Source organism: Talaromyces atroroseus, assembly GCF_001907595.1.
Source record: "Talaromyces atroroseus strain IBT 11181 chromosome Unknown scaffold_15, whole genome shotgun sequence".
Classification (NCBI taxonomy): domain Eukaryota; kingdom Fungi; phylum Ascomycota; class Eurotiomycetes; order Eurotiales; family Trichocomaceae; genus Talaromyces; species Talaromyces atroroseus.
The window spans coordinates 217,382-240,485 of NW_017971447.1; the positions used below are offsets into that span (position 1 = coordinate 217,382).

Here is a 23,104-nt window from a genome sequence, read left to right on the forward strand (position 1 = left end):
GCATACAAGCTCCGAACCAACAGAGTATGCTCCAATCCTTTAGTCCTTATATAGTTACTAGTGTATTACATTCTTACAAAGAATCTTGGTATTTCGTAGGCTTCAAGCATTTTCATGTCCGCCCGCTCCTCGCGTTTTCCTCAAGATATAGGTAGGCAACTGCCCTCACAAGAAATCTGTCGATAAACGCTTATATGGCCGCTCGACTTCGAAATTGAGAACATCTTCCCACTAAAAGGATTAGAATTATCTTGTCATTAAACAAATGCGAACAGGAAGAACGATATCAAGCGGAGAGAACCCCGATGAGATAACAGTAAGCACTAAGAAGGAGTGGGAGAAAGCGAGTAAACTCGGGGTTATAGTGAGCTAATTCTGCCTGACCCGACGGACCACTAAAACATGTATATTAGGAGAAATTCGGGATACGCCTTTATTTCTCCTATACCCGGACTTAACCTACCACCAGGAAGCCCATTTGATGATCTAGACTTGCAGAATTGGTTGCGAGGGAAACGCCATTCGATGGACGTTGGTCAATCCAACACGATAATCTATACATGCATAGGCTAGAAACTAGCCAGGCAGTGTTGGAGCCAATCAGGGAGCGCCAGATTTCTAACGAAAGATAAGCAGACTATTCAGGAAAGATATTTAATAATTAGTCAAGTAGAAAAGATGGCTACCTATGTAGTGGATTATAGGCAATTGCCCGCTGAGGAAGGCATGTTATCAGCCAATTCCGCCGTCTAATGAATCGCGAAACATTCTGGTGTGCCTTCTTGTCTTCTATTTGCCTTACTTTCAAAAACAAACAGGGCCGTCAATTTACGAACCGCAGGGAAATTGCAAAAGGGCGCGAGGATCCCCGAATCGACCCATGTGTTCTCTTCAACAAAAAAGCATTCAGATTAAGTTAAAAGGCATATATGTATATACCTGTGAACCTAGGCGGATGGTTGTGGCTATGGTTACTACTGGAGACAATACATCACTTATACCTCCATTGGAGCTATCCAACATGCCCATGATCATCACATATATTTATATCCATCTTAGGAACTAGCCATTTTCATAGTCTACCTAGCCATGTTCAATATAGCAGATACATCATTCAACTGACCATTGTTCAGCGTTTGCAGCATCCCCTCAGCACTCGCTCCCCCGCCACCGCTTTTGTTCCTTCTTTCATTCATTTTTACCCTCGAATGCTCTTCCTTATCTCATCAGATTCATTCACTATTACTTATCATCTACTTCTAACCTCCTATTCTTCACCTAATTCTGTTTATCTCTCAATTCCATCTCGCTCACAGACTGTTCCTCATCTCCGGGCTCCAACATCATTGCAACTGAACCGCCCAACATGGGCGCCGTCGAACCATCTAATCCATTCGAAAAGCTTGAGCTGATTGAATGGACAGAAAAGCACACTTGAAGGGGCAAGTATCGTTTGCTTAGGCAGTACAGCAACATAAACCATGCCTGATTTGGAAGCGGACAAAGTGAGGGAACGTCGACAATTAGTAGCCACCGTCGACCACGCATCGTTGTATCCCTGCTAGGGCAGAGTATTGAACGCCAATCGATCAATTATCGAACGGCATGTTGACACCTCTTGTTGACCAGCTCACTCGCGATGAACCGCCGGTATGACTCTCGAATTAGATGTCAAGCGAATGCACCATTCGCTCGTTTTGTTCTCTGCTGTTGACAAACAGCAATAACTACACTGCAACTTCATTAGATGATCTCGTGGTCATCGAAGTCAACGCCATACTTAATGCACTTTACCCTGACGAACGCGAACAACCTCAAGTAACATCAGAAAGCGGACAACATCGACGAGCAGCTGTTTTGAAGATGAACAATCTAACTCTCAATTCCACGAAAGGCATTTCTTGTTTTGGCAATTGATCTCACAAGAAACCATTCAGGTAGGTTCTTTCCAAAAACAGAAAGCCTTATATGAACACATTTTTCTAATATATCATGGATGTAGTCAACTATGTGGGTAGTTGAGTTCTTTGTCAAGGAGACTTTAGAAAAGCATGCTCTGACACATATTCGGCTGCTGCAAGAGAAACGAGTTCATTCGGTGACGACTTCGCCATAGTTCGTAGAGTATGGCGAGACATTGACGATGACACGAAATCCAAAGTACTATCAAGTCAGAAACAGTTCGTTTCATTCTTGGATAACCTTCTTCCCGGAAGCAACCCATTCTCGACATGGTTAACGCTCTAAAACCCAAAGAATGGCGTGCAAACATTGAGAATCTGGTCAAACATTCCTGGGGGCGCGCAAATCTACTTGCAAGCCAATTAACAAGGGCCTTTGCCTGCCGCAACCTTCGTCCATTTCTTGAAGCCCTAATGATTGGTTTAGCACTCACTTCGGTGATACACATGAGCTTATCAATGCCAAAGATGTGTCATTGAGAAATCAAAGGATTTTTACGCATGAACTTGACGGCATTGCTTTCCCCAGTATGGCCAGACGGCTTCCAAATATCGAAGCGTGGCAAGATTTCTGGGGACCACCTACAGCGACTATTCTTACAGGCAATCAATAATCGCATAAAAGCTGGCTCACCAGGACGTCCGGTCATGGTCTTGCGGATAAGGCAAAGACGTAATAAATAAAGTAGATGCTCGATGTAGATGAAGTAGATGATGATAGATAGTTATAAGGATGACGGCTATCTAGTTACCAGAAAGTCAAGAGCGTAGAGAAAGATATACATTTAGATTGTCTGAATTAAGGGTGCAGCTGATGCTGTAACATCTTAACGAATATTCTTGTCCCAAGGGCTAATTGATGTATCTATGTCTCTGAGTGACATGATGTCGTTGATCACTATTCCCTCTCATGTATATAGGAGATTGCATTGGTAGATCCCGGGGCCAAAATATAAAGATTTGGTAGAAACCATCCAGCAACATGTTTCATAAGAGGATAAAATATAGGTACTTGACTATCTAACTAGGTAGTGACAATATAAGAAATATGTACTGCACAGTGTACGCCGGTATTAAACTGATGTAACCCTGGTTACAACAACTTATTGACCGTACATATATACTTACCATCCACATGACTCAACCAGCTGTATGTATAACTAGCTGAAACTTAGGAGAGTAAAATTACAGCGAGGATTGTTTCTGGTTTGCCTATGGAAGGAATTACGGTGGACTAGAGATAAAAAAGATATTAATGAAATTATATGGAGTGCGGGGCGAGGGGATGGATTACGGGAGCTATTCTTTATACAGCTAGCGGATTTATTCTGCCACCGCCCTGTCTGCCCCATCAAATGACAAACGTTTTGCCCGGCCGTTGTTTGGCATGTCAATTCACTACTTCATTTTTAATCCTTCTAGTCTCTGGTGCAGTCGTTGACATTATAAACTTGATCAAACCAATCTACAAACATCATGTAGTAATAGACCACTCGCTAGTTCAATAAATTCCACTGGCAGATTGTTTTACCGCCAACCGACAGAAATCGGAATCCACACCTTCATTTTCCATCTCTTCAAGCTTTCCACTTGTCATCCTGTAGGCGCCATGCTTAAAACATGCACGCGCTGTCGCTCTCGGCGTATCAAGGTGAGTGATAGTTCCCAGATACTTCTCTCTTACAAAAAAGGAACATAGCTTACCAAGTTGCATACCAGTGCGACGCTCGCCTTCCGTCGTGTCTGAGCTGCTACAAGTCAAGCCTGCCATGTACGTACTATGATGAAGTTCTTAAGGAAAATGTACCTCGAAGTCGTATCAAGAGTCTCTACGACAAGATTGATGAGCTCTCTGCGCTTGTTTCCATGCACGCATCGCATGCAGAGAGGTATGTATTACTACCTGCCTGCTTGGTAATACGTCTCTCAGCACTCTTTACTTGCAGGTCAGGGGCGAGCGCCGTGCCCTCAACAACGCCGTATCTTGAGCCCTTTAATTATATTGTTCCTTATCGAACCCACCAGTATCTCTTCTTGGGACCATCTCCGCCGGTGGCTCTTGGAAACGTTACGATTGCTAAGCTGCAGCAGCTTGGAGTTCAAATAGACTCGTCTCGCAGCACGTCGGAGTATGAGCAATTGCCAGCTGCAGTCCAAATCAAGTGCGACAGAAACAGCCTCTCACCAAGCGTAGTGCGGTTGCTTCTCACATACTACGCTAGATGTATCGAACCCACCTATCCAACTAAATTGATCCAATGCGGGGAGGGCGTGGAGACCGATTTGAAGCAACTCAGTGATGGCAATCGTTGTGTAATTCTTCTTGCTTGCGCCACAGCTGCCGTTCACAAGAGCTACCACCTCCCAAGTTGGAAAGCGCTTGCTACCGCCTGCCGTGACTGGGCTGGCGATCTCGCTCAGCCTTTGATAGAGAGGCGGGATGACTTTTCGGTTTTCGTCCTGATCATGTTCATCGTGTATGAACTTGCCGATCCACAAAGAGGCCTTATATGGGAGTTTATATCCACGGCTACACGTATCTGCTTTCAATTGGGATGGCATCGAGTCGACGAGGATCCCGCGGAAGTCTCTGATGATGAGAGTAATGATCTCGCTCGTGGTACCCTGAGTACGGAGACTCGCCGCACGCTTTTATCTGTGCTCATAAACATCGAGAGGTAGGCATAGTCACTTTTCTGTTTCTCTTGATGATTATCATCATCATATGACAAAAACTAACCGTAAAATAGGCCCTTGAGCGTCTTGTCGCAGCGCACCCCGCTATTGAGAGCTAGCACAGTCACCTGGGAGTCCAGTAGTGACTTTGCGTATAACAGCTACTGGCAGATCATACGTGATTATTTCGGGACAAACCCAAAGCGTCCTGACGATGGTGAATGCCCGCTTTCTAATACTACTGGCCTTTCAATTTTGCATATTCTTGAAACTATGTCTACTACTACGAATACCGGGGAATCCGTCACTCACGAAGTTTGGCTCTTACTTCACCCTTTCCTGGTCGACCATGCTCCCTGTGATTCCTGTTTGTCTTTCCCGCCGAGCAACGTAGACGAGGCTGGGGGGCTGCATAGCCGAGTGCTTCGTGAAGCAATATCCTTGGCTGCGGCTGTTCATACGCTGGTAACCTCCCAGGACGTCTTTATCCCGCCAATGTTCGCAGCTTCAAGGGCCTTCATGGCAGCATGCGTCTTATTAACTGCGATGGCGACCCATTGGCCGGGGTCCGAAAACTGTCTCGGGTCGTTGCTTAAGTGCTCAGAAGTCCTGACTTTCACATCTTCATTGTGGAGAGGAGGAAGAGATTACTTTGAAATTTTTCGGCAACTTGCTCGGGCAATAAATTAGTGGGCCAACTCCTTCGCAGCTGCGTAGCCGGAGTTAGAGAGGCTTTCACAATCTCACAATCTTCTTTGATTTTATCTTCTTGAAGTGTCCTCTCGGAGTTGTCCGTCGCTCCAAGCTTTTGCTTCTCACATCTCCGCTTACCCCACCGAGCAAAAGCCCCGACGCCAGGAGCTTGCTTATCAGAGCTAGTTGTTTAGGGCATTATCTTCGTTCGAGATTGAATTATCTTTTGCTGTTGCAGCAGTCATATCCTCCTGGATACACAGTGTAACCGCCAAATTCATCATGGCCGTCTTTACTGCGCCTCTAGCTACAGCTATCGACTTACAATCGGCAATTTTGATACCAACTATCCTATCGAGTGTAGCATTTTTCATCTACCTACGCTATTTTTACGTCGATTTCGCTGCTATCCAAGGCATTCCAGAAATACCTGGAGCGTCCCTCCTCCACGGACATCTGTATCAGCTTGGAAATGACCATGCTACTACTGCGCAAAAGTGGGCGGAGAAATATGGATGGCCCATCTTCCAAATGCGGCTTGGAAACAGACGTGTCGTTGTTCTGAATGGGTTCGAAGTAGCACGAGAATGGATAGTTACCAACCAAGCTTCTACCGTCGACAGACCTCTGTTCTACACGTTCCACGGGGTAGTATCTAAGACTTCCGGTGAGTTAGCAAGAAAATCAGCGTGAGTTTAGGTCATGCTTTCTAATCAAGTGGTTTTAGCGGCGACAATTGGCACAAACCCTTGGAATGAGAGAACCAAAAAGCAGCGCCGAGTTGTAGGCTCCTTGACCACAGCACCTGCTATTAAAAGACTTGCCGGTATGCTAGATCTCGAAACATCAGAAATGGTCAAGGCTATTTTCAGTGACGGGAAAGGAGGCTCTAAACCGCTTATGCCTCACATCTATCAGAAGATGTTGTCTCTGAATGTCGTCCTCATGTTCTGCTATGGAAGGCGCTTTGAGAATGTCAATGACCCTCTTCTCCTGCGCATTCTGAGCGATGCTTCAATCATTTCAAGGTATGCACATGTCTCCGAACATAAAAATCTGTAAGTGGCCAATGGTACTGATTGTACTTATTGGATACTCTAAGCTTTCGCTCCACCAACTCAAATGCCCAGGACTATGTCCCTTACCTCAGATACTTGAGCGTTTTGCAAGATAAAAAGAGAAAGGCATTGGCCACCGAAGTCAGAGACCGACGAGATAAATGGCTTGCTGCCTTGCTTGAAGAAGTCAAGGGGAATATTGCCTCTGGAAAGGTCACTAACTGTGTTGCTTCCGGACTGCTGATGGATAGCGAGGAAAACTTAACGAAGCGTAAGTTGGCTCATTTTCATTGGATATTTTTTTTATAATGCCACGATCTCGGTTTCTGATTTTACATAGTTGACGTCCGTACGATTCTTGGTGGTCTCATGTCTGGCGGGTTCGAGACCGTATTTGCAACTGCAATTGCTGGTCTAGCATTTCTCGCCAGTCCTGAAGGCCAAGTAGTACAGCAAAAGGCGTATCAAGACATTGTGGAGTCATATGGTTCTGTGGAGGCTGCCTTTGAGAAGGCAGTCGACGAGGAGAGGTCCAAGTATACTGCTGCCTTTGTGAAGGAAACACTGCGGCACTACCCTCCTTTACACTTGCTACCTCCGCGGCAGACATACCAGGACTTTGCATGGAAAAATGGAATCAAGGTTCCCAAAGGACTTATGATTCTAATCAACTGCCAGGCAGCTAATCATGGTAAGTGAATAAACCCAAGGTTCCACAAACAGCAAAAAAAGGGAGATCATGGCTAATTGAGGAGTAGATCCGGCTACGTACGGCCCTGATGCGCACGTCTTTCGTCCGGAAAGGTGGCTGGAAAACGAAAAAGAAGAAGGGAATGGCATGAGGAACAAGATACCTTCTCCGCATCAATTTGCATTTGGTGCGGGATCACGCATGTGTACAGCCATCAATTTTTCCAACAGGATTTTATACGCCATTTTCCTGCGGCTTATTGTCTCCTTCAAAATCGAGCAGGGGAGCGAGCCGTCGAAGCAACCTAACCTGCACTTTGTGGATTATAACCGTAACACGACGGCTCAGAGTGCGATTCCAAAGGACTTTGAGGCATTCTTCGAAGTGCGCGATCAGGACATATTCGACGCTTGCATGGAACGGTCTGCCGAAAACACGCGAAATGTTACGAATGGAATAGTCCGGTGATCCGCATAGTCTCACCTAGTTGAAAAGCATACATATCCATCATAGAATATAGCATTTGAGCATCTTGGCTGTCTAGTGCCCCGCGCTGCGAATTATGAAACCTTGATAGTCAATAACTTGGTTGTCAAACTTAGTTCAAACTCTAGCTGACCATGTTGAGATATCTCCGAATCCACGTGGTATACAAACCCCTAAAGAATTCCTCCATTCTACTCCATGTCAAGAATGCGATCCCGGACATACTGGTTCGCTTATCGAGCTTGCTACTATCAGCTGGATGAATGTTTATCAGCCCTCATTCTCAACCTTTTCCCCCAATCAGATTCCTATCATATAGAGGACGCGGAATCTTGCGCTCACAGACCCGCTGTTGCTCGCAGATTTCCGACGCCACTTGAGAATTTCCCAAACGAGGATAAGACGATAACTCAATAATAAGTTTGGTCGATAAGGCCTTGCGTTATCTAGTACTACTACGACTACTGGGAAGTTTGTTATTTATTGCCATAGCATGGATAATAGATATCTTTAAATGTAGAGTCTGTGCGTAGGCCTCTCTGCATACAAAAGTTGGCTTTGGGACGGATTCAGGAAATTCTGAATTCCTTCACTCCTGCCTCCCAAGACAGAATCTTCCGCCATGTCTCTGCAGTCGGAGATCTCGAAGAACGGCGTACAGACGACTGCCGTTTCTGGCCAGTCGTCTACTGCTGAAGAAGGCACTACCTACAATGTTGCAGGCAATGGCAACGTGATGGGTGAGTGGCCTGGTGTTTGTTGATGGGGGATTTGCGTTCCGCTGACTTGTGTCTCTTCTTATGTCAACAGAAAATGGCCTACAAAGAGGCTTGGAGAGTCGTGAGTGTCCCCTATATGGTTTGAAGAAAAGGGAAAAAAGACATGTCCCCCCTCTGCTAACATCCTTCAATGTAGGCCATTTGGTCATGATCAGCTTCGGGGGTGTTGTTGGGGCTAGTATCTGGTACGGAACAGGTTTTGCAGTTGCCTACAGCGGTCCGGTGGGCGCGTTGATATGCTTCTTCATCGTTGGAATTGACGTCTACTTCGTCATGCAATGCTGTCAGTTCGACCCCCCCCCCCCTTTTTTTCTCTATGTGGTACTTACTACTAGGCAAGCGCTAACTTGGTTCTCGAAACAGTGGGAGAGATGTCCACATTATTCCCCATTCCAGGAGCTTTCATAGAACTTTCTGGCCGCTTCGTCGATCCTGCTCTGGCGTTCAGTGTTGGGTATAACTATTGGTACCTTTGGATCACTAATATAGCTGGTGCGTTGTTTCTGCAGCTCATGTGAATGAAGACTAACCGTCGAATAGGTGACTTTAATGCTAGTTCTGTACGTCTGTATGTATTCTGACTTTGTGTGGCAGCCTGCTGACTCTTGATGGATCAGATTATCATGGGTTATTGGACCTCCGCAGTGCCTTCGTATGGCTGGATCCTGATCTGGTGGGCATTTTACCAGGTCACAACGCTCCTAGGCGTCGTTGTCTGGGGAGAGATGGAATTCTACTTTGCGTGCTGGAAGCTGATATGTATCATGGGTGGATTTATCTCAGCCATCTTGCTCAATACCGGAGCTATCGGTCACGGTCACGAATATATCGGTTTTCGCTACTGGAAAGACCCTGGCCCCTTTGCTAATGGCATCAACGGCTTTGGGCAATCCTTTCTGCTGGCCGCAGTGTATTATTGCGGTATGTGCTTCCTACCACGGATTTGCAATTGCAGGGATAGCTGATGAACTGTGAATTCTTAGGCACTGAAATGCTCGCACTTACTGCAGCGGAAAGCAAGCGTCCCGAGAGAGATGTTCCGAGGGCTATCAAGCAGACATTCTGGCGGATTTTGATCATCTTTATGTGCGCTGACTCGATCTTCCCCTGGTGACTGAATCAATATAGCTGACACAACGTTATCTGGAACAGGGGTCTTGTCTTCTTCGCGGGAATCCTTGTGCCTTCAAACAGTCCGGAGCTGCTCACTGCCGCCACCAAATCTGGCAAATCTCCATGGACTATTGCATTTACCAATGCTGGAGCCCCCCAACTTGGAAATGTAGTCAATGTTGTTATGTAGCGCTCCCTTCTTCTTGGTTTGTCTCAACTTTGGGCTAACATTGGACTACAAGGATCACTGCACAATTCTCGTCCATGAACTCGGCACTTTATGTTGCATCTCGAAGCCTCGTCACGCTCGCTTCTCGTGGGCGGGCGCCAAAGTTCTTCGCTAAAACTACAAAGAATGGAACCCCAGTCTACTCTCTTGTGTTCTGCAATGCCCTTGGCCTCATAGCCATTCTGAACTACAGGGCCGGTCCGGGCAAGGTGTTTACGTATCTCGTTGACATTTCAGGATCAGCTACGTACGTTGCATGGGCGGTTATTGGAGTAACGCATATGCGGTTTCGCAGAGCTTGGGTCTTGCAGGGCAACCGCGTCGAAGATTTGCCCTACAAGGCTCTATTCTACCCCTATGGCACATGGTTTGTAATTTTCATCAATACCTTCCTGACCTTGATCGCGGGCTACTCGGTCTTCATTGACGGGTTTGATGCCGTGGGCTTTGTCGTCAACTACATTGTCGTTGCCGTTTTCGTCGTTCTCTTCGTGGGATGGAAGATCATTAAGAGGACAAAGATGGTGCCGCTGATGGAGGTCGATTTAGTCACTGGTCGAAGAGAGATCATTCCAGACATCGAGGAAGCGCCGAAGAAAGACGCCCCCTGGTATATCAGGGCTGGACGATCCATCTTCAGCTAAATAACACGTGGGCAGTGAAAATTAATATGGCCTGTCTATTATTCACATCCAAATTTTTGTATATTTCAAATATATCTCTCGTGCGATCTACTTACCTAGGTAAAAATATAGTGAGAATTGCTTGCATATCAACAAGCATAACTTTAAGTGCGTAGGAAAATACGTAAACTTGATAATGCCAATGGCTGTCAAGCTAACTTGTTGACAGACAAGTTTTGAAGCTTGTATACACCTAATAGTACATATATACTTCATAATTTAGCTATATTTGTTTAAGAAATCGGCACACATACCCGTATCGGAAATTCCCAAGTAGTCTGTAGTATCCCAAAAAAAAATAAAATAAAAATAAAAAGAAAAAAATACCCATGTATCTACTATCTACTATCTATGCATCCTTATCTACAGATCATGTATCTGCTGCCAAATTGCCAATGAACATCCGGAATTATGCGACTCGCCGGATTTCCGACATGCGAAACTCCGAGGTGGACTAATAATAAGTATGTTTCTAGAGCTCTTCGAGCTGCTGGAAAATGAGAAAGAATAAATTCCCTGTACTGTCTTTATTTCTGCTCTCGAACTACAACATACCTAATTGCACCGCCATGGCGAACACAGGAAAGCACGTCGTCTTCGACGTCGTGGGCACTTGTGTGTCCTACGAGGCATTCTTCGAGGGCATCGAGGCGCGCATGGGCGACCGCCTCCGTGCAGAGGGAATCAAGCCGCGACTGTTCGGCTTTGCGTGGATGGAAGCAGCAGAGCGTGAGTGCAGCTACTTGGACCGCTCTGGCCGTTACGTGCCCTTTTGGAACGTCTTCCAGCCTCTGTTCTACCGCATTCTGTGGATGGCCGGCATCGAGGAGCCACGCAAGTTCGCCACCGACGAGGACGCAGCTTTCATGGTCGGCGAGTACCGTAAACTCAAGGGGCGCCCTGGCGTCCAAGAGTGCTGGGCGCGCCTGCGAAAGGCAGGCTTCACCGTTTGGGCCGTTACATCTGGCGATGCCGTTCGTGTCCAGAGCTATCTGGCCAGCAACGGCATCGAGTTGCCCACGGAGAACTTTGTCACCTGCGACACTCTCGGTATCGTAAAACCAGACCCAGGGGTATACAAATATGTCCTTGACAAGTTTGATGGGGCTGAGGAGAAATGGTTTGCTGCGGCGCACATGTGGGACACAGCGGCAGCAAAGCATTGCGGGCAAGTTAATTGATTGATATACCGCAGAAATGAAGAAACAACGCTGACATATGCAACCAGATTCAAAGCGGCTTGGTGCTCGGTCTATGAAAAGGAGCCGACGACAGAAGTCTTTGGCGAGATTGACGTGATGGCGGATTCTCTGGTAGAAATGGCAGACAAGATCATTGCGGCGTCGAATCAATAAGCATACGTACTAGCACGGTTGACCGGAGTTTTTATTCTAATAATCATATATGTGGAATCTTTACTACATTATCCATTCAATTTGATCATAAAAAATACAAAAGGTAGTTTGCGCGGTTCTATTGGAATGCAGACAGCCCTAACCCTAGCCCTATCTATCATCGTACTTGTCAATCGCCTAAGATTACTTGTGTCGCCAAAATTAGCACGATCTAGGCCAAGGACTGTTTCATTCAAGTTTGATAATTGGTAATAGAACCTCCGCACCTCCTGATATGATAGTAGCTACGTACGGAGTATATAGCATGATAAACGGAATTCCCCTCTTCCCAAGTCTCCCCGCCGCGGACAAATCCGCTACCAGACTTGCCCAAAGCAAACGCGCATTTCTTCTCGCCTTTGCATTTCTTTCTTGCTGAACAACTACCATTCTCTCAGTCGAGTCCGTAACTATGACTGCTACTACTCCTCCATGCCAGCGTCCCGTTGCAGATGCAACCACGCCATTCTGGCGAACCGAGCTTCACAAACTCGACACCTTCAGGTCGACGGAAGAGCCACCACAGGAATGCGACGTTGTAGTGATCGGTTCTGGCTATGCGGGCGTCAGTACGGCATATCATATCCTAGAGAATAATGACTTTCCGCCCTCGATTGTCATGCTCGAGGCGAGAGAGGCTTGCTCAGGAGCGTCGGCAAGGAATGGTAAGACTAAAGAATTCTTCTTCAATTTGCACGTAGTTCTATTTGTTTTAGACTAAATTCTACTGTATAGGGGGCCATGTAAAGCCCGATGTATACTACAACATTCTCAAATACACCAAGAAGTATGGTGCCGAGGCCGCTGCCAGCTTCGCGCGATTCGAGGCCGCCAACGTCCTTGCCGTTAAACAGCTGGTCGAGAAAGAGGGCATTGACTGCGATTTCGTCATGACAAGAGCAGTCGATGCATACCTGGATGCCGAACATGCAAAAGCAACAGAAGACTCATATAAGGAACTCGTGCGCATCGGCGTCGCGGATCTCGGTGATGTGCAATTAGTGCACGGTGAAAAGGCAGAGAAGGCAAGCGGTTTTGTTTTGCCCAGTTCCTGCATGAAGTTCTGGCTAACAGAATACACAAACTTTTAGATAACTGGCATAAAAGACACAAAATGCTGCTTTTCTTTCACTGCCGCGCATCTCTGGCCCTACAAGCTTGTTATGGGCCTCCTGTCTAAATTGGTCGACAAGGGGATCAATCTCCAAACACATACACCAGTAACTGCAATATCTGAACAACGTGATTCGGAGGGAAGGTGGACAGTCACTACCAACCGCGGCTCTATACGAGCCAAGAAGCTCATTCTCGCCACGAATGGGTACACAGCCGCCATCTCGCCGCAGTTCCACGAGAAGATTGTCCCGGTTCGAGGAATCTGTAGTCGCATCGTTGCACCGGACGCAGCTAAGGTCTCCCGCTTGACAAGCAGTTGCAGCATACGATATGGCAAGGGCATATATGACTATATGATTCCACGCCTGGATGGTTCCATCGTAATCGGGGGCGCAAAGCCAAGGTTCTGGCATGATCTGAACCATTGGTATGGTGTTACAGATGATAGCAAGCTGATCGAGCCTGCCAAAGACTATTTTGACGGGTTGATGCAACGTCATTTCAATGGCTGGGAGGAATCTGGTGCTTATACGGACATGGTGTGGACTGGTATCATGGGCTGGACGACGGACTTCATGCCGTATGTGGGTGAAGTGCCCAACAAGCCCGGGCAGCTCATAATTGCCGGGTTTAGCGGCCACGGAATGCCTCTGATATGTCTTGCTTCAAAGGCGATGGCGGAGATCGTCAAGGGGAGTACGTTTGAAGATACCAAGCTGCCGTTCATCTTTAAGCCGACTATGGAAAGGCTGTTGTCGACCGAGAATGACATATTGGGAAAATAGTTTAGACTTTTTTCTCTTCTTCTTTTCTTCAATTAATTAGTGCTAGACTATCCAGCTACAATCACAGTGTCTGAGGGCTGAATGTCTGTCCAAATTGGGGAGAGATCCTGAACATATTCCCAGAATGCATCCCAGTCCACGTCCTTCATACCAGACATCACCGGTTCGAGGGATGGAGCAGGATCTGTAGCGCTATTCTGATCTGTCTCGAACGACATGCGAGATTCCCACAGGAGAGGTCCCTCAGGGAAGAGTAACTTCCGTAGCTTTTCTGTCATTAGACATTCAGCCTCAATTCGAGCCGGGTCTATTTGCGCAAGCGCTCTGTCACTATAAGCGCGAGATGCCTCATCTAGGATGGGGCTGAGGTATGCGGAACATAACGCTGCATCTTGCCAAGATTCTCCAACTTTATTTAATAGAGCTAGACAGTCAGGCAAGGTGACAGCTAGTATATGTCGGGCCCGGTGTCTAAGTGGCTCGTAATCCCTCAATGCCCAGCACGACTCGAGCATGATGACGGCCGCCTCGAAAAGATTGTGGACGCCGTGCCACGGGTAGAATAAGCGCCTCCTCTTTGTTTGGTGCTGGTAATCTTCAACCAATATTGAACAGGCATCGAAGCACTTCTCGCGCTCCTCTGGTGTTCGGGATTCTAGCCTCGGCGAGGGACGGAATAGTCTAGCTAATAGAAGCCCGTATTGAACCATCCTGAACTCCAGCATCTGGTATTTGGAGAAATCCTTGGCCCTTTCCAGCCATGCGTCGAGCCGACGAGTAACATCGACCATCCAGGAGTTGAGTTCGGACCTGCTCCTGTGAGTCGAGCCATCTTGAAGATACAGTGTACGGTGAACCTCGGTCTCCAAGGCACGGAATCGATATAGATGACTAGCTGACGCGTGTTTCGTATCTGCGTCCGAGATTGAATGATGTGATATCGTGATGGAGGCTTCTTCGGGAAACGCGAGCGGCAGACGGACAGTGGCGCTGAGTGATCTCTCCATGCCGTACGTACACCAGAGAAGCTTGTTTCGGAACCTGACTTCTTCTTGATCCTGCAAAAGCACCTCTGAGGCCTGTTTATGCAATCCTAGATCTAGCACAATCCTCGTGGCGTTCCAGATGCATATCCAGTTATCCGCCTTGTTGGGATTCAAATTTGCGTAGTGTGCTAGAAGTAGATATGTCTGGAGTCGATGAATATCCGTCACCTCAGGAGCTAGCCGCAAGTGATGCAGCGCGGTATCAAAGAAAGCATCAGAAGCAGTTCTCGCCTGGTGCTCGTTTTTCCAAGTGAGAGTCAGGGAGGACACTGCTAAGACGATAAATACAATAAAGTAGTCGTAATGAGTGAGACCTGAGCTGGCTGGAATCCCAAGACTTAGAGCAGCATCTGTATCGCCATTAAGCACTATGAGAAGGCGGCTGACTGCATTGGAGAGATGTTGCTCCGAAACACAGGGATATTGGGGCAGATGAATATTTGTATAGTTGGATATCATCTGCTCGATTGCTGCGTATGGAATGCGGCCAAGGTTGGTGGATGATAGCCGCTGTTGTTGATTTTGATCCTCGGGTCTGCTGCCTGAGCCGTCAATCTTTTTCACATTGCACACAACCAAAGGCAGGCAACTAGGTCTGAGCAAGACCGAAGACGTGATATCGGAGAGGAAAAAAGGGCGGGGACCCGATATATCAGCCAGCAATGTTGCCTGTGCCAGCCTTGAGGTCAGCGCCAAGGTGATATTAGCAGGCGAATGATGGAGACTGGAGGCCTGCCGCTCAAGTTCAGCTACCTGGTCCTCGAGCGCCTTGACTAGACTAGCAGAAGATTAATATTTGATTTCAAGCAACAGAATCAACACCCACCCACCTCCTTGGTAGATCTTGGTGGCCATTTGAGTCGTAGCCACGACAGACGGCGCCAGCCTTTGTGCAAGCACCGCATGATGGGTAGCCGGAATCGCACTGCTCCCGGAGATCCAGTGAGCATATGTATAGGACGGACGCATTTATAGGACTGCCAACGAACCTTGGTCTTCCTCCGCCTACACCGTGCGCAGACCTTGGATGAGCGTCTACCGGACACAGCAAGCTGCAGGTCACGGAGTGCAGTCATATTGGACCATGAACTTAGAGAATGATGGTGTTGTCTTCTCGCTCGAACTCGAGAGACCTTCATTTTCTTATCGTCTTGATTAGCAAGCAAGGTTTGGGCCAATCAGCGTCGCCGGGAGAGGCTCGACGCGGAGTAAAGTATATCCCCGAGCATAGCACAGCTTTTCTCACTTTTTTGCATTGACTACTACCAAGTGGCTATTCAGGTCCGGTATCGGGATAGCCCTCATTCTTTTGATCCTACGTTGACGGGGCAATGTCTTACTGGCAATACACGCGGTAAACACCGACAGTTCCAGCATCTTTTGAAAGCGAGACGCGATACTGACGAGCGGTGTCGATTAATTGAGATATTCAGAGGGCAGTTTTATGCTGATTCAAGGGAGCGCCCGTATCTGGATCTGGTCGAATAGTTATGATGTATTACAAACTATAGTAAGGCCGTAAAACTGTCAGATAGACGATTTCTAAATGGTACACTGCTATCACATGCCTCGGACTCTTCGAAGTGATCAAACCACTGAATGGCCACTGGAGGATGTGCTTTGAGGTGAAGGGGGCCTTCGGCACAAGAAAGGCATCCCACGTGACATCCTCGAAGCACCGCCAATTGTCCGACTTGGTGTTGTCAAGTTCAGTCATCAGTTCGGCCAGGTATGACGCGAATCCATGGAGGCCACGCGCTCGACAGACAAAATTCCAAAGTCCAAGGCCGTGTCGGTCTATATGCAACTACATAGCTAGTCACAACTGTGCTATTTGACCGGAATTTTTTCCAGGTTATGCACAACCGCAATGCAATCAACATCCCACCAGCCCAGGTCCTGATGCTGCTGAGCGCTGAGTTATCTACCCCGCACGGGACAAAGATCAGTTGATGATGCATGGTGTGCCAAGATTGCAGTCGATACTACAGTGCCATCATGTCTCATAACTATCGTCATGGGTTGACGATGCAGTCAAGTCGGCTTTATGTGATTCCAAGAAAATCAGCATTGCATGGTGTGCACGGACGAACATAGTCCTGCATAGTAATACCGACTTCCGAATCTATTGATCCTCCTCCGTAGGGAGGGAGGATCAAGTGCGAGGATTAGTGCCTGTCGATCTCAGGAATGCTGCAAATCAACCATTGGTATACCTACCTTGCCTCGCCGAACCAAAAGATCGGCTATACAATGCATTATGCGATGCCATTGAACGAGAGAAAATCGAGATGCGAGTACGGAGTAGTAGGTACGGGGAAGTATATAGCGAGTGCTGCAGGCTCAGGGGACTGTACTCCACAGATCGACAGGCTGGCTAACTAGCGCTGTGAGAAATACCGTGCGGGGGCGCCGTAGCTCAACGTGAGTCTGCACGATGAGATAACTATCGCAAGGACAGAAGAAGAGGAGGAGGAGGAGAGAAGTAGAGAAGAGAAGAAAATAGAAAGAGGCTTGGCAGGTAGCAGTCGGAAGACAGGGGCGGAGGAAGGCACGAGATCGGTCACGCGTGTCACGGCCTCAGGAATCTTCCTCAATACCTCTCTCTCTCTCTTTCTTGCGCCAGGAAACCGGATGTCACTCTTTTAGCCCGTAATTGGCGTCGTATTCATACTATATATACATACCCCCCGTCGCGACAACTCAGTCTTTCCCTTCTTCACTCGTTTGAATACCTTCACTTATACAATGCGTTTGTCCTCCGTGTTTCTGACAGCCTCGACTGTCGTCAGCCAGGCTGTTGCATCTCCCGTCTTGAAGAGAGACACGGAAGCGACTGACCGCGCAAACGCCGTCAAGCAGGCCTTCCAGATTGCCTGGGATGGCTACTATGCCCACGCTTTCCCGCATGACGAACTGCATCCAGTGGACAATGGCTATGATGATAACTAGTGCGTGTCTCCCTGTCTAGTCTGCATGACATGGTAAACATCTATGGAACGTACAGAGCTAACAAACATATCAGCGACGGCTGGGGCGCCTCTGCAGTTGACGCCATCTCAACGGCGGCTATCATGGGAAATGCCCAAGTTGTCGATCAAATACTCAATTACATCGCCACCATTGACTTCACAAAGTCAAATGAGACCACAATCAGCTTGTTTGAGACCACAATCCGCTACTTGGGGGGCCTGTTGGCCGGTTACGACCTGCTCGCCGGCCCGGCTGCGAACCTTGTGTCCGACAAAAGCCTAGTAGATGCTCTGTTGACCCAGGCCCAGTCTCTTGCCGACAGCCTGAGTTACGCTTTTGAAACGCCATCTGGCGTTCCATACAACAACCTGCTTCTGAATAGTCGCGGCAACGACGGCTCGACTACCAATGGCTTGGCTACGACAGGGTCTTTGGTCCTCGAGTGGACGCGTTTGTCAGACTTGACAGGAAATAAGACCTACGGCGAAATCGCTCAGAAGGCAGAATCATATCTTCTGAATCCGCAGCCAGCTTGGACCCAGCCTTTCCCCGGTCTGGTTGGTAGCAATATAAATATCTCTAATGGTCAGTTTGTTGACGACTACGTTACCTGGAACGGTGGAGACGATTCGTTTTACGAATACCTTATCAAGTTCTTTGTCTACAGCCCTAGTAGATTCTCCGAGTATCGGGATCGTTGGTTAGCTGCAGCCAATTCAACGCTCGAGTATCTACTTTCACACCCCGTGCCCCAGCCAGACCTCACATTTGTTAATATCTGGGACAATGGTACATTGATCTCAAGTAGCGGACATCTGACAGGCTTCATTGGTGGCAACTTTTTGTTAGCTGGCTCTGTGTTGGATCGTCAAGATCTAATCGACGCTGGTTTAGCTTTTACTGACTCGTGGTATGCAACTTACAATGCAACAGCCACTAAGATTGGTCCCGAGGGTTTCGCATGGGATGAAGCTGGAGTTCCATCTGATCAGAAGACATTCTACCAAGTTAACGGGTTTTATATCACATCAGCGGACTATGTCTTGAGACCCGAAGTAATGGAAAGCTACTACTATGCCTATCGTGTGACAGGTGACGAAAAGGTGCGTTTCTGCGTTTCTTCTTCTGGGATCTAAATGTATCCCTGCTAATAACCACCAAGTACCGAGACTGGGCCTGGGACGCGTTTGTTGCCATCAACTCCACGACCCACGTGGGCTCTGGATACAGTGGAATTGAGAACGTCAACGTGGCTGGGGGGGATGGATTTGACAATGAGCAAGAGACATTCCTCTTCGCCGAGGTATTGAAATACGCATATATGATCCATGCAGATGGTGAGTTTTACGCACTTCAACTTCGAGTAAGCGATTTTCCGCTGACTGGCCTCATTAGACGCCGACTGGCAAGTCAAAGCCAATGGCAAGAACAAATTCGTCTTCAATACCGAAGCTCACCCCGTCCTCATCACTAGCTAGTGAGCATCCCAAAGTATTACTCATGCAAATAGCACGAGCAATCCCGGCTGTAATTAGCTTCATTGTTCATATCACTAGGGATAGCACGAGAGAAATACCGAATTTCCTCGACGGAACATAGAACAACCAGAGTAGCAAGGCTGTGCTAATTCCTCACATAATCCCCCAGGGCATAAATATCAAAAAGGCATTCATCCCTGTCACTGAGAAATGCGGAGGCAGTACCTAACTAATAATCAGCACTGGGAAACATTGCTTCGAGATGGGCTGTCAATCTTGCTTGATTATTGGGATAGATAGGTTCTTGACTCATTCGTATAATCGACGAAAGAAATGCATCTCTTCTGTTCTGTTATTAGTAAATATATTGAATGCGCTGTCTGTTGCAAGGTGAACTGTGAAGCAAGGAATGCCGGGAAAGGACGTCCAGCCCCAAAAGGGAAGTCGGCCCGCCGCGAAGCACGTCGACGCGTGAACAACATCGCGCGCTTATCGTTGGGATCATTGATTGCACATAACACCATCCAACAAAACAATAAAGCACGCCAGCCCATGGGCATCATGCGTCCACGCGCAGAACCCTTATATTGACGCCAAAAAAAAGATTTTATTTGCTTATTGATTTCTCTTCAATTATATCTCCGCCTTGCCAATACCGCTTGCTTCACAAATTCACGCCATATTCGAGGGGATATGCCTCGCTAGACGGCCAACAGAAGAAGCGTGTCTTTGATATAGACAGGGCATAAACGAGACTTGAAAAATTAGCCATGTATCTTCCACGCTCACTTATAAGCCAGCTATACCTCCAGCTCCTTCGATCACACCATCCGCTTTCTCCGCCGGTCCTTATACTCGTTGCCCTGGAACCCGACGCCCTCTGTGCGTGCCGCATCCTTACGACGCTGTTGAAACGCGACTATATCGCTCACAAGATCCAACCCATTGCTGGATATGGTGATCTGGCACGTGCAGGACAGGAGCTGGTGCGTCCCATGCGCACCACCGATGGAGGCAGCGGGGGAGTCGTTGTTTGTCTCGGCGTCGGCGGGCTTGTTGACTTGAGCGAGATCTTGTGCTTAACAAATGAGCAAGACGAGTCCGACGAGATGGGAGGCGTAGAAGTCTGGGTTCTCGACGCGCGACGACCGTGGAATTTGGTGAATATATTTGGCGGCTATTCAGAGCATCTCCGTGACCGCGAGTATGCAGCAGAGATGGACCTCGCTGCCATGCGTAGAGGTCGTGGCGTGGATAAGGGCTGTATTAATCGAAGCTACAAACGTGGCAGCGGAGGAATTATCGTATTCGACGACGGCGACATTGAGGAAGATCTGTCCAGAGAACGTGATGCTTATTATGCCCTTGAAGCAATGCCGGAAGTCGACGATGATAGTGACGATGGGTCTAGCTCGGAAAGTGAAGATGATGCTAACAGCCTGGAGGGGGGTTCGAAGAAAAGAAAATCATGGTCGGGACGCGAAATGGAGGATAGTGATGATGAGGACGATGAACGTCCACGGCAGCGTAGGAGGAGTAATTCGGTACGTTTCTTTCTCTTCCGCGTCTTTTTTGGCTTCTGTTTACTCAACTATACTGTTCCAGAGCTCCCCCATTACCTCTTCTCCAAGTAATCGACGTCGTGCAATTGGACATGATTCTTCGAACGAATCACGCACACCTACTCCAGAACCCAGCTTCGTGTCGCCTCCGACATCCAGACAACCCTCAGCGCGAACGCTAAGAAGACGACTTTTACGAATGAAGAGTAAACACGAAAGTATATTACAAGCGTACTACAGTACAGGCACAGCCTATTCCGAGCCAATCTCTTCCCTTATGTATTCCCTCGCTTCTGAGCTGGGACGTGAAGACAATGACCTTTTGTGGTTGGCAATTGTAGGGAGCTCGAGCATGGAAATCTCTGGCCGAACAATGACAGGCGTAGGAATATCAAGTTCCTCTGAATCCGGAGGCTCGGCTGGTTGGGGTGGATCTCGGGGCGAACGGATTCGACAGATAATGCGAGATGAAGTCCACCGTCTCAACCCCCCCGAGGGCATTGAAAGCTTTCGCGACGTACCAGGTTCAAATACCGATGTCATTCCCACGACGGGGCGATCTCCAGCGGATACATCAATACGAATATCACCGGAACCGCGCTTTCTGCTAGTACGCCACTGGTCGTTATACGAAAGCATGTTGCACAGCCCATATCTTGCATCAAGACTGCACGTATGGACTGAGAATGGCCGAAAACGACTCCATAAGCTATTAGCCAAAATGGGCATTAGCTTGACACAATGCCACCAAAACTATAATCATATGGATATGGAGTTGAAGCGCGTATTGCGCTCCCGGCTGCTGAAATACGCTCCTATGTACGGCTTGGAAGGGCTGGTTCCGCCTGTCGCGTCTGGACACAGCAGCAACCGAGAAGGCTGGGGCTTTGTACGAAGCTGGGGTTGGAAAGCGTGTCTATCAGCAACCGATGTTGCTGTCATCTTGGGGTCAATACTCGAAGTCGGACCGAGCGCGGCATCAAGTTGGGAATCGGGAGCTGCTTCTTCCAGACAGCTCGAATCCACAACCAAGTCAGAAACAGATTCTGCCAATTTACATCCTCGGTTCTGGAGTGCCTACGATGCGCTCTCGCCAACTGGGTCTGATTCACCTACATCATTGGTTGAGTCCTTGCCTTTAGCACAACATCTACACCGTGCTATTCTGCGTACTGGAACTTCCTTGTTATCAAAAAACCAGATTCGCCATCTGCGAGCCTTCCGCATTGCTGTAGTTAAGGACGGACCTGACGTGAAGCTCTTCACCAACCCAGGCGCATTGACGAAATTGGCACTCTGGGTCGCAGAAGCCATTCAAGTGCAGGAGCGGGACCGAAGTGAGAGCAAAATGGGAAAGAAGAAGATCCTAGGCACACCACTTGTCCTGGCTGGGCTGGATGAGGATCGCGGCGTATATGTGGTCGTCGGCACTGGCGGCGGCGGTGGTGTTGTTGACTTTGCAGCAATTGCAAAGAAAAACGAAGAGCGACGAGCCAAGAAAGAAGCAACAGACAAGAAAAAGAAAGAACGTGAAGAGCGACGGAGAAAACGAGCAGCTGAACGCGCCCGTCGTAGCGAAGGCGAGCATGATGAAGACGGCGACGAGGACGAAGAGACCGAGGATTCAGAGGAGGACTCATCTTCTGACGATGACGAATCAGAAGACGAAAAAAGCTTATACGGGAATAAACGACTTGTTCGCAATCGCTTTGGTATTGCATTTCAGGAAGTGGTCCAGGAGACTAGCGCTCGAGTTCGAATCGACAGCTTTGAGCACTCTGTGGTAGAAGTTCAAAAGGAGGATTTAAGTGGATTTCTAGAGGCACTGAGCTTCAGGAGTGTTGTCGGATAAGTTCATTATTTTCTTTTCCCTTTGTTTTCCCACCATCTTATACTATAACCCTACGTTCACTCGGTGCTGGACGGCGTATGGCATGATTAAATCAGCGTTGATACAGCATTTTCTTGTTCTTTTCCATTTTTTTTTTCTTAACATTACTATTGCTAAAATTGCATTTGTCTTATATGCATGGAATGAGCTTTATATTTATTCATTGCATCTTCCCATATTGACGCAAGAACTATCGTTATGAGAGTATAAAACGTTGGGGAGCAAGCATGGTGTTGCATGCTATTGCAATTGTTGCCGTTGACAAAAGATCTACTTAGGGCTTCCATGTTGCTTGTTATTCGCTCTCTGTACCGCCCCCCCCGGATTACTTGTTTCCCTGGTTTCGTTTTGTTTTGTTTGATTTTCTTTTTCACTTGTTACTACGCGTGTTTTGTTGTACACAACTATCATTCATCAGCATTATTCTATTATTCGCCCGTTATGCATATTATGTTTTCGCACCTTCATTCCTGGAGTGCGTTGTTACCAT

The 23,104-nt window shown here is 47.7% G+C and overlaps 8 protein-coding genes across 8 annotated transcripts; 7 read left to right on the forward strand and 1 right to left on the reverse strand.

Annotated features, from left to right (window-relative positions):
- Positions 1 to 3,581: 3,581 nt before the first annotated feature.
- UA08_08650 (hypothetical protein) lies at positions 3,582 to 5,233 on the forward strand (the record flags this gene model as incomplete). Its single annotated transcript, XM_020263751.1, has 6 exons — positions 3,582 to 3,612; positions 3,681 to 3,732; positions 3,776 to 3,850; positions 3,908 to 4,639; positions 4,712 to 4,854; positions 5,115 to 5,233. The coding sequence occupies 6 exons, from the start codon at positions 3,582 to 3,584 to the stop codon at positions 5,231 to 5,233; spliced, it is 1,152 nt and encodes a 383-aa protein (XP_020116111.1).
- A 379-nt stretch (positions 5,234 to 5,612) lies between these two features.
- On the forward strand, positions 5,613 to 7,547 carry UA08_08651 (hypothetical protein; the record flags this gene model as incomplete). Its single annotated transcript, XM_020263752.1, has 5 exons — positions 5,613 to 5,997; positions 6,058 to 6,358; positions 6,433 to 6,659; positions 6,729 to 7,079; positions 7,147 to 7,547. 5 exons carry the CDS (start codon positions 5,613 to 5,615, stop codon positions 7,545 to 7,547), a joined length of 1,665 nt encoding a protein of 554 aa, XP_020116077.1.
- A 640-nt stretch (positions 7,548 to 8,187) lies between these two features.
- UA08_08652 (hypothetical protein) lies at positions 8,188 to 10,330 on the forward strand (the record flags this gene model as incomplete). The annotated part of the gene is made up of 9 exons (XM_020263753.1): positions 8,188 to 8,305; positions 8,376 to 8,405; positions 8,481 to 8,627; positions 8,708 to 8,836; positions 8,885 to 8,904; positions 8,962 to 9,265; positions 9,328 to 9,430; positions 9,497 to 9,643; positions 9,700 to 10,330. The coding sequence occupies 9 exons, from the start codon at positions 8,188 to 8,190 to the stop codon at positions 10,328 to 10,330; spliced, it is 1,629 nt and encodes a 542-aa protein (XP_020116236.1).
- Positions 10,331 to 10,938: 608 nt separating this feature from the next.
- On the forward strand, positions 10,939 to 11,550 carry UA08_08653 (hypothetical protein; the record flags this gene model as incomplete). Its single annotated transcript, XM_020263754.1, has 1 exon — positions 10,939 to 11,550. The coding sequence occupies one exon, from the start codon at positions 10,939 to 10,941 to the stop codon at positions 11,548 to 11,550; it is 612 nt and encodes a 203-aa protein (XP_020116078.1).
- A 625-nt stretch (positions 11,551 to 12,175) lies between these two features.
- On the forward strand, positions 12,176 to 13,664 carry UA08_08654 (hypothetical protein; the record flags this gene model as incomplete). Its single annotated transcript, XM_020263755.1, has 3 exons — positions 12,176 to 12,428; positions 12,499 to 12,800; positions 12,855 to 13,664. The coding sequence occupies 3 exons, from the start codon at positions 12,176 to 12,178 to the stop codon at positions 13,662 to 13,664; spliced, it is 1,365 nt and encodes a 454-aa protein (XP_020116112.1).
- Positions 13,665 to 13,711: 47 nt separating this feature from the next.
- UA08_08655 (hypothetical protein) lies at positions 13,712 to 15,786 on the reverse strand (the record flags this gene model as incomplete). Its single annotated transcript, XM_020263757.1, has 3 exons — positions 13,712 to 15,488; positions 15,541 to 15,635; positions 15,700 to 15,786. The coding sequence occupies 3 exons, from the start codon at positions 15,784 to 15,786 to the stop codon at positions 13,712 to 13,714; spliced, it is 1,959 nt and encodes a 652-aa protein (XP_020116235.1).
- A 1,672-nt stretch (positions 15,787 to 17,458) lies between these two features.
- UA08_08656 (Mannosyl-oligosaccharide alpha-1,2-mannosidase) lies at positions 17,459 to 19,161 on the forward strand (the record flags this gene model as incomplete). The annotated part of the gene is made up of 4 exons (XM_020263758.1): positions 17,459 to 17,661; positions 17,736 to 18,786; positions 18,846 to 19,020; positions 19,079 to 19,161. The coding sequence occupies 4 exons, from the start codon at positions 17,459 to 17,461 to the stop codon at positions 19,159 to 19,161; spliced, it is 1,512 nt and encodes a 503-aa protein (XP_020116079.1).
- A 770-nt stretch (positions 19,162 to 19,931) lies between these two features.
- On the forward strand, positions 19,932 to 22,575 carry UA08_08657 (hypothetical protein; the record flags this gene model as incomplete). The annotated part of the gene is made up of 2 exons (XM_020263759.1): positions 19,932 to 20,705; positions 20,767 to 22,575. 2 exons carry the CDS (start codon positions 19,932 to 19,934, stop codon positions 22,573 to 22,575), a joined length of 2,583 nt encoding a protein of 860 aa, XP_020116110.1.
- Positions 22,576 to 23,104: the final 529 nt, after the last annotated feature.